The following is a 10,645-nucleotide window of genomic DNA, read 5'->3' as shown; positions in this document are numbered from 1 at the left end:
AGAGAGAGCCGGGGGTAAAGGTGGGAGGGAGAGAGAGAGAGAGAGCCGGGGGTAAAGCGGGGGGAGAGAGAGCCGGGGGTAAAGGGGGAGGAGAGAGAGAGAGAGAGAGCCGGGGGTAAAGTGGGAGGAGAGAGAGAGGGAGAGCCGGGGGTAAAGGGGGGAGGGAGAGAGAGAGGGAGAGCCGGGGGTAAAGGGGGGAGGGAGAGAGAGAGAGAGAGCCGGGGGTAAAGTGGGGGGAGAGAGAGAGGGAGAGCCGGGGGTAAAGGGGGGAGGGAGAGAGAGAGAGAGAGCCGGGGGTAAAGGGGGAGGAGAGAGAGAGCCGAGCCGGGCCAGGGGTGGGGGGAAAAGAGAGAGCCAGGGTAAAGGGGGCTGGAGAGAGAGAGACTGTGGTTGGGCTGTTGGGGAGAAAAAGAGAGAGAGACACGCTTGTGGGGGGTGGGGGGAGGTAGAGAGAGATCCGTGGGTTGGGGCGCGGAGGGTAGAATCTGGTGGGGAGAGCAACCCAGGCTTGGGGTGGGCAGGGGAGGAGAGGGAGAGTCCGCTGGGGGGACGGGGAGAGACACAGACCCAGGGAGGAGGGGCGAGATGGAGAGAGGGACAGGGTGTTGTTGAGGGGGGGGTGTTGTTCACTGCCCACTGGGCATGCGATGAGATGGTTGTTCACTCCTCCCTGGCATGGGGAAATCTGGTGTCTGGGGCATGAAGTGGGTTCTGCGTCCCATTGGTGGGTGTTGGTTACAGTGGCGCGGCCAGTACTCCCACCCTGTCAGTGGCATCACATGGTCAGAATAGTGAGAATACATCCCCCCACTCTCACCCTTCTGTTCTCACTGCCCAGGTTGATCTGCTGAATTATGGCATCGGCAGTGGAGCGAATGGATGAGCTGGTTCGGGAGTACCTCCTCTACAGAGAATTCAGCAGTACACTGAAAACGTTTGACACTGAGATCAAGGCGGACAAGGATAAGGGATTTCGAGTGAGTTGACGGTGAAGCCTGGCGAGCTTGGCATTAAAAGCCATAGTCTGAGCTGATTTCTGACTAATGTAATTGCTATAAAATGAAGCCAGATTACAGACAAACTTCTCTCCAGTTTCATAGCCTTGGTCAGACAAAAGTTCGGCAGATGGAGTGTAATGTGAGGGAAGGCTTGTTACGACTTTATAGAACATTGGTGACTGTATCTATAGTGCTATATACAGTTTTACTTTCCTTATTTAAGGAGGGATATAATTGTATTGGAGGCAATTCAGAGAAAGCTGACTAGGTTGATTCCTGGAATGAAGGGGTTGTCTTATGAGGAAAGGTTGAGCAGGTTGAATCAATATTCATTAGAGTTTAAAAGAACAAGAGGTGATCTTTTTGAAACATGCATGATCTGAGGGGCTTGATGGGGTAGATGCTGGGAGGATATTTCCTCTGAGGGAATTTATAACTAGGGCACACAGTTTCAGAATAAATCAACAGGGCATTGAGTTGAGGGCATACCTCTGCCACACTGTGTTATGTCAACGTTACTATCATTAAGGAGCTCTTGAGGCTTTTCACTGAATGGTCAATGCGCTGTAACTACAACGCTGAGAAAAGTAATCTTTTCATTAAGAGCTTCGATCTTGCTGAAGAGGCTTCAGGCCACATCCAACAACCAGCACTGAAAACTCTGCTCACGTTTTGACAGCTGTGACAGATTCCACCACAGCAGCTGAAACAATCTACAGTATTCTAAAACAATCAATAACATTCAAAATCAAACACCCACAGCTTTCATAAAAACAAGTCAGTTCACCCTATCGCCCAATGTTAACAGATCCTTTAAAAAAAATTCCAGGTTCCAGATCCGCATCTTTGCCAAAAAAAAATAATCAGCCATACCCTGTCTGTGTGCCAGGTTTCAGTGAAATCTGTCCATTCGTTTTTGAGCTATATTGTTTACAAACCCCACAACCTGAGTCAAAGGGAAGATTGCTGCCCGCTGAATCACAGCTAACACTAACTGGTGATGTGAGATGTATGATTGATAACCACAGAAACTTACTGGTTTTGGAGATTTTAAGTGGTAAAAGATCACTTGGATCAGTACATAAATCCTAATGTTTTAAAAAGCTGACTTTTGCAATGCTAGTGATTGAATAATTCTACATTTTTGTGTAGGTTGACAAAATTGTAGAACACCTGCAGCATTTGGTTCAGGGTTACGACCTCAATGGACTGCGTGAATACTGGGGTTACCTGGATCGGCGCCTGTTCAGCAGGCTGGAGGATGCATATCGACACACAGTCAACAAGCTGAAAACCAGCCTCTACCGTTACTACCTGGTCCACACTGTCCAGGTATTTGGCCCATGCTGTACCTGCTCCAGAAGTATTTGATGCATTAGTGTAGAGGAAACTTTACTCTTTAACCCTGTGCTGCACCTGCCCTGGGAGTGTTTGATGGGGACAGTGTAGAGGGAGATTTACTCTGTATCTAACCCCATGTTGTACCTGCGCTGGGAGTGTTTGATGGGGACAGTGTAGAGGGAGCTTTACTCTGTATCTAACCCCGTGTTGTACCTGTCCTGGGTGTGTTGATGGGGACAGTGTGGAGGGAGCTTCACTCTGTATCTAACCCCGTGCTGTACCTGCCCTGGGAATGTTTGATGGGGAAAGTGTAGAGGGAGCTTTACTCTGTATCGAGCTCTGACTTGCAAGTTTCTTTTCCTGAATAAAGAAGAACTTGTAGTTTACTCTACAGCTTTACCAGCACACACAGTCTGTAAAGCTGCACAAGGAGAATTCAGTGAGTGAAGTGCTTTTTTTATTCAGTGCTGGTGTCAGCTGAATTAAGACACATGCACAACCTCTTCCTCATTCTTAAGAAATGTCCCAGTGCCCTGCCCTGAAGTTTGTTGTAGGGGTCACCCAGGCCTCCTATACTGTCAGAGTGACCAACGTCCTGAGGTTCCGGACAATTAATGCTGATGAACTAATTGATCATGGGGTGCCACGGCAAATTTGATCTTGATTGTTTCTTGGTTTCTGTACAATTGTTCCCACAAAACCCCCTGGGTTGTAATCAGTAACACTTTCATATCTTCCTTCTCCTGAGTCCAGAGGTCTCCAGATTCTGCCCTGGCTGGGATCAGTTAATTCAGCACAGTCCTAGACTATCTTCCTGTTCTGCATGTAATTTTTACCATCTCAGATATTTGCAGGGAAATGGGGGTTGGATGGAGGCTTTTCAAACACGTCTTAAAATAACATTTCAGGTTTGCAGAGCAGGGCTTGGGGAACGAAGGAATGTAATTTTTCCCTTTTCCTTTTTGTTGCAGTCTAATAGGATTGACAAAACCCAGGAATTCTTCCAGAAACAGGCCCTCGAATTGCAGAACCAGCCAGAATGGAAAGAGTGGTTTGTTCTTCCCTTCATTCCAAATCCAGATCAGAACTTGGTGTTCGCCACCTACTTCTCAAAGCAGTGGGCAGAGACTTTCCTGGTGTCGCTGCACAACTTCCTGAGCGTGCTCTTCCAGTGCATGCATATCCTTTTTGTAATATGGATTTGCTGTCTGCATATCCATTCTCATTTTTTCCACTTGTCAACCAAACAGAAGGGGAGCAACTTAATAGCTCTCATCAGATTGAAAATTGAGATTCTTTAAAGTAACAGAGTTAGACTTGCTACCAATCTCAATCTCTTATCAATCCTTTGTGTCGCTCTCAATCCTTTGTGACCTATTCAAAATCTAGCCCCCACAATCTGTCAAGAGTTATATCTTATTATTTTGTTGCTGTTTGACTTTTTAAAAATTGTTAAAAACCAAGCGATAATTTTCCCCCCAGTCCTTCCCTGAGCAAATAATGATCAAATTAGAAAGGTGCAGTGTTATACACATACACACACACCCTTCAGTAAAGCACTAAAGCGGATGGAAAAAGTATAAGACCTTGGCAGTCAAGTCCATAACTCTTTAAAGATGCATGAACAATACTGTGAAGTGATCAGTAGAGCAAATAGGGTGGTGGGATGCACTCATAATTGAGAATCGGGGAAAGTTCTCCACTGGCTGGTGTTGTAGCTAGTGCAAAGGTGGTTGTGATTGTTGGTGACCAATTATCTGAGCCCCAGGACATCAAGGCAAGAGTTTCTCAGGGCAGTGTCCTAGGGCCAGCCATCTTCAGCTGCTTCATCAATGACCTTCCCTCCATTATAAGGTCAGAAGGGGCTCATTCGGTTATGATTGCAATGTTCAGTTTTATTTGTAATTCTTCAGATAATGAAACGATCCATACCTGCCTGCAGCATCACCTGTACAATGTTAAGGTTTGACTGGTGAGCGGTAATAACATTTGTTCACCCAAATGCCAGGCAATGACCATCTCAACATAAGAGAGTCTAACCACCTTCCCTCAGCGTTCAATGGCGTTACCATTGCTGAATTCCACATCATCAACATCTTGAAGGTCACCATTGGCCAGATATTTAATTGGGCACAGCCACCTAAATTCTGTGGCTACAAGAGCAGGTGAGTGATTGAGAATTCTGCAGCTTGTAACCTGACTCCTGACCCCCAAAAGTCTGTCCACCGCCAAGGAACAAGGCAGGAATGCGATCGTCAGCATCCAGGACAAAATAGTTCACTTGATCAGCACACCATGATCACCTTCAACGTTCACTCCCTTCTCAACCGATGCACAATGGCTGCCATGGTTGCACTACAGCAACTCAACAAGGCTCCTTTGACAGCATCTCCCAAACTTCTGACATTAGGCACCTAGAAGGACAAGGGCAGCATTGCATAGGGAACACCACCTGTAAGTTTTCCTCCCAAGTCCGCACATCATTCTGAATTGGAAATACATCAGTATTTTTTCATCACGGGGTCAAAATCCTGGAACTCCCTCCCTTCACCACCACATTCCCAAGGGCATTAAATGTTGGCTTTGTCAGTAGTGCCCAAATTCCACGAACAAATTAAAAAAATACAATTTTCTTGTACAAGTCTTTGGTCAGGCCTCAGTTCGAATACTGTGCCCAGTTTGGGGTGTCATGTGGTTGGTAATATTGAAGCTCTGGAAAGGACGAAGAAGAGGACAAATAGATAATTCCCAATTTGAAACATCTTAGTTATCAAGATAAACTGAAATAGCTGGGATGATCCACTTGGAGAAGTAGAGCCTCAGGGGTGATCTGATTGAGGTTTATAAGGTGAGGAAGGAAGTAGGTTGACAGTTTGCTCCAATTAACTATGTTCTGGTCGGCCAGGGGTTACAGTTTTAAGTTGAGCAAGGTCAGATCTAGATTAGATGGTTCTTTCCCTGAGAATAGTGGATCTCTGGAATAGGCTGTTGGCTCGTGTGGTGGATGCAGATTTGCAGGATTCCTTCAAGTGAGAGCTGGATCCGTTTGTGTTTGGGGCAGAGGTCACCTTGGACAATAGGTAGGTACAGCAGGGAATTATCAGGGCTAGAGTGATCTGGGATAGTTTTAATTGCCTTAGTGTTATCAGGGAGGAATTTCACAATTATTTTTCCCCTAAATTGGCCTGGGTTTTATCTTTTTTCACTTCCCAGGAGATCTCACTGTTTTGGGTGGAGAGAGTTGGGGAGAGTTACATGAGGAAGTGTATATGGTGGGATACAGAAGGCATCGCAGTTGTGGGGTACAAGTTGATTGGGACTGAGGATCTTTTTCTCCCCTGCTGACGCTGTCTTCAGCGGGGTTGTCGTTCTAGACATGTCAGGTGTTCTCTGGTGCCTCACCAAGCTGGTAATTCTTCAAATGTGACCCTAGATGGGGAATGATTTGAAAAAACCTTCCTTTATGTAGTGCTTTTCATGATCTCAATGTCCCAAAGTGCTTTACAGCCCATGAAGTATTTTTGAAGTGTAGTCATTGCTATAATGTAGGAATTTCCACACAGCAAGCACCCACAAATTGTGATGTGATAACAACCAGATAATCTGTTTTTTGTGATGTTGATAGAGGACGAAATATTGGCCAGGACAGTGGGGGTTACTCCCCTGTCCCTATTTGAAACAATGCCATGGCATCTTTTATGTACACCTGAGGGCAGATGGGTTTGACCCATCTTGATTTAACCCCTTATCCGAAAGACTGACAATCCAGTGTAGTACCAAGGAAATGCTGCACTATCAGACAAGATCCTTGGGCTAAGGTCCTGGAGTGAGACCTAAATCCACAACTTTCTGACTCTCGCAAGTGTGTTAACAACTGAGGCACAGTTGAGACATATGGGACAACAGAGGGTATCACAGCTTGACCTAATTGAGTGAGTGGTTAATATGCTTTCCAGCAGGGCTCATTGTACAGTGATCAGCAGCAACTCCCAACTGTTTCCTTCCCTTGCCCTGGTCTAGCTGTCTCTGACCGGTTGTGATGCTTTTCCTGGCATAGATAATAGCTAACTCAAAAGGTCTGCACTATCTGATTTGTCTGATTCTGGTACAAGCCAGGTTACATTTATCTTTTTTTTCATTGGTACACTGTGCTACTGCTTTGTACTGTGTGTCTTGTTTAGCTTGCCGTACTTTGCAAGCCAGTGCACTATGGGATCGCAGAATCCATTTTGTTTATTTTACTTCAACTGAAGTCATCTCACCTTCACCTGCATTAGACATAACTTCAGATTCTGCTACAAGCCCTAAGTTGTCATCAGAATCCAATGAACATTACTCTGTAAAAGCACCAGAAGTCCGCCGTAACCCACACCGGGAGAGAAGACCTCCTGAGTGCCTGAGTTATAGTTAAGGCTAACCGCCCTTTTTTTTAGTGCATTATGGGCTTGCAGAATCCATTTTGTTTTGTTAGTTCAGTTGCTGAAGTAAAATAAACAAAAGCACAATGTTCAACCACTTCCGTGCCTATGTGAGCATTGATTAATCTTTAAAAAGTTATTGGCAGTACCAGCATTAAAACATAACAAATTGCCGATGAGGACGATAGACCTTAGCAGTAATGCCATTCGAAAAGAGAAACTATAGTGAAGGAACTACTTAAAGGAAATTACGAGTTTAAAAAAAAATGGGAAACTCAGCGCAAAAAACTGACGAAGTTCAAAATAGATAGGACCTGCAGAGTTCAAGAAGATGAGAAAGGTATAGAGCTCCTGCAGTGTTTTCTTTAAAAAAGTTTATAGATAAAGTGAAGCAGCCCCTTTTGCCGGTGAGCCCGCCAAGATCCCCAAAAGCACAGGAAAATCGCAGAGCCGAAACCAACAAGCTGCTGACAGCTCCAGAGAAATCCTGAAGCAAAAGAGTTACAACTCTGAAAGCAGCAACACATTTAAGGAGGAAAATTACTATACTTAGCGACCTATGGGACATTTTGACTGTTGAACAGTGGAGCTCCTACATTGAATGCTTTTGAGTTTTTTGTCCTTGTAAGTGGAATTGAAAATGATAAGGTGGCAACTTTCTTAAGTGTGATGGGAGCTAAAACCCTTGGCTTACTAAGAAGCTTGGTGCAACCTGACAAACCTGGCACAAAATCATATGAGGACATTGTAAAAGTTCTGGAGACGCATTTTTCCCCTAAGCTACTTGTTATAGCAGAAAGATTTGGGTTTCAAAAAGAAACCAAGAAGAGAGAGAAACAACTGCGCAGTCTGTTGCAGCACTTAAAAAGCTCACTGAACGTTGTGAATTCAAGGAAGCACTGCTGTTATTTCTCACACAATGACCTCGGGTGTGGAGAGTCTAATAGTGATCACTTCACGGACTTTAAGCAAAGCAGAGAGCCAATATGCTCAAATTGAATGCGAAGTACTGAGAATCATTTTCAGAATCTGGAAATTTCACCAGTACCTGTTTGGATGGAAATTCATGCTGCTGGCTGTTCATCGACCACTCACCTCAATATTTGGCCCCCACACATGCATCTTTTCTCTAGCTGCAAGCAGAACGCAGTGTTGGGCATTGATGTTGAGTGCTCACACATATGACAGCAAATATCGAAAATCTATTTTGCATGGCAATGCGGTCTTTTGAGCTGCTCCTACCAGTCAGCCATGTGGATACTACGCAGAAAGACATCATCTACTTTGCACATATGGGGAACACACCCATCACTTCAGTCCAAATAAAGAAAGCCATTTGAGTGGACCCAACAGTGTCCAAAGTCACAGATCTTGTGATGCATGGCAACTCCTCCCCGAACTTCCAAGTCTCACCTGACTTTCACACTTATGTTTCCAGAAGGATGGAGTTATCATTTGCTTTGGAGCATGCGGATTATTATTCCACCAACATTGAGGAAACCATTGTTGGACCAACTGCATTCTGGACACTGTGGAATAACTCACAAAGAGATCGCAAGAAGCTACTTTTGGTGGCCTGGCCTGAACCAAGACATTGAAGCCAAGGCAAGATCTTGTTCATGTCAGAGTGTGAGAAACATGCCTCAGCTGGCACCCCTTCATCCATGGGATTGGCTGGGAAACCCATGGCAGTGCATCCATGTTGATTTTGCTGGCCCATTTGAAGGAAAGATGCTTGTTCCAAATGGCCAGAAGTTTCAGTGATGTCCTCTACTACTGCTGGGAGTACAATTCAGAGACTAAGAGAAATGTTCAGTCGTTACGGGTTACCAGAACAACTTGTGACCAACAATGGACCTCAGTTTGTTTCGCAGGAGTTTGAGAATTTTTTTGAGAAGTAACGGAATTCATCACATCATCTCAGCACCATACCGCCCATCCACCAATGGATTAGCAGAGAGATTTGTTCAAACCATGAAACATTCTTTTAAGTTCCGCAAGGACATTCCTCCATTCAAAAGCGCCTGGACACATTTCTGCTGACATACCGAAATACGCCACATACTACTACTAAAGCATCTCCGACATTCCTACTAATGGGATGGCAACTGCACACTTGCTTTTATCTGCTGAAATCAACAAAAAAAGGCAAGTTGTGCAAGATCAATAGCACAACTAAGTGAAGAGAAGAGCACAAAGATCAAAGCCAAGAGTTTTCTATTCTGGACAAGAAGTTCTAGCTTGTAATTACACTGCCTGAGCTAAATGGGTTCCTGCTACTGTGATTGCTCAGACAGGACCTGTTTCTTACCCAGTCCAAACTGCGAATGATCTCACCTGGCGGAGACGTTAAACAAGTGTTGCCAAGTCAAGCGCCATCCTAGGATACACAGCTTATGGAAGAGCCATCTCCAAATCAGGGAATGCTGACTCCAGTCTCACCTCTTCAGTCTAGGTCGACTGAAGTTGAAGTCGTCTCACTTTCACCTGCATTAGACACAACTTCAGATTCTGCTTCAAGTCCTAAGCTGTCATCAGTCTCCAATGGAAATTGAAGTTTCCCACCCAGAGTTCATTCTGCACCCTTGCCACCCTCAGTTCTTCCTTCAAATGGTGCTCAACATGGAGAAGCACTGATTCATCAGCTGAGGGAGAGCAGTACGTGGTAATCAGCAGGATGTTTCCTTGCCCGTGTTTGACCTGATGCTATGAAACTTCATGGGGTCCGGAGTCGATGTTGAGGGTTCCTGGGGCAACTCCCTCCCGACTGTATACCACTGTGCCGCCACCTCTACTGGGTCTGTCCTGCTGGTGGGACAGGACATACCCAGGGATGGTGATGATGGTGTCTGGGACATTATCTGTAAGGTATGATTCCGTGAGGATGACTATGTCAGGCTATTGCTAGACTAGTCTGTGGGACAGCTCTCCAAATTTTGGCACTAGCCCCCAGATGTTAGTAAGGAGGACTTTGCAGGGTTGACAGGGCTGAGATTGCCGTTGTCATTTCCAGTGCCTAGGTCGACACCAGGTGATTCGTTCAGTTTAATTCCTTTTTTGTGACTTTGTAGCGGTTTGTTACAACCGAGTGGCTTGCTAGGCCATTTCAGAGTCAACCACATTGCTGTGGGTCTGGAGTCACGTGTAGGCCAGACCAGGTAAGGACGACAGATTTTTTTTCCCTAAAGGACATTCGTGAGCCAGATGGGTTTTCACAACAATCGAGAAGGGTTCCATGGTCATCATTAGACTTTTTAATTCCAGACTTTTATTAATAAAAATTCCATCTGCCATGATGGGATTCAAAACGAAGCCCGCAGAGCATTACCCTGGGTCTCTGGATTACTAGTCCAGCGACAATACCACTTCGCCATTGCAAACAATATTTAATTGGGGGAAATTTCTGCTCATCCAATACTGGATGTCAGACAAAGTGTGTCAGGCAGTTGAGGGAGAAGTGCAAGGGTGAGAAATTTCGGCCTTTTCAGTTATGGAATCCTCCCCTGTGAAATATTTTTCCGACCCCCGCCTCTCCCTCTGTTGCCTTTTGTTTTTCTTCACGTACATATTCCACCACGGGTTTACATTATCAAGATAATAAACTCCGGCTTAGGACTTAAACATTATCTTGCCTTCCTGGCAAGCTATCTCCCTGAAGGATGTGAAGGAAGGACTACTTGTTCACCCCACCAGTAGAAACCAAGCTTGATAATACTTTCAAGGGATAAGTCTCCCTCAATCTTCATATCTGCACCTCTTTTCTTTATGATCCTCCTTAAAACCTCTCTCTGACCAAGCATTTAGTCACCAATCCTAACACTTTTTTGCTTTGCATCGGTGTAAATTTTTGTCTCATATTTTTCCATGAGGCACTTTTCCTACATTAAA

General features: G+C 45.1%; 1 protein-coding gene across 2 annotated transcripts in view; it reads left to right on the top strand.

Moving 5' to 3' along the window:
- Window positions 1-619: 619 nt before the first annotated feature.
- The window catches only part of wdr91 (WD repeat domain 91), a 43,664-nt gene continuing 33,638 nt past the window's right edge, over window positions 620-10,645 (top strand). Inside the window, exons 1-3 of one of the 2 annotated variants that reach the window (XM_078568428.1) lie at window positions 620-977; window positions 2,151-2,330; window positions 3,311-3,518. In XM_078568428.1, the coding sequence (XP_078424554.1) occupies window positions 855-977; window positions 2,151-2,330; window positions 3,311-3,518 (511 nt within the window). In that variant the 5' untranslated portion in view covers window positions 620-854. The remainder of the gene's footprint in view (window positions 978-2,150; window positions 2,331-3,310; window positions 3,519-10,645) is intronic. The other variant, XM_078568429.1, reaches the window with a different exon arrangement.

The sequence above is a fragment of the Cetorhinus maximus genome, chromosome 22, assembly GCF_964194155.1.
Source record: "Cetorhinus maximus chromosome 22, sCetMax3.hap1.1, whole genome shotgun sequence".
Lineage (NCBI taxonomy): Eukaryota > Metazoa > Chordata > Chondrichthyes > Lamniformes > Cetorhinidae > Cetorhinus > Cetorhinus maximus.
The sequence above is the reverse complement of the archived record's forward strand: the minus strand, read 5'-3'. Positions and strand labels throughout refer to the sequence as shown.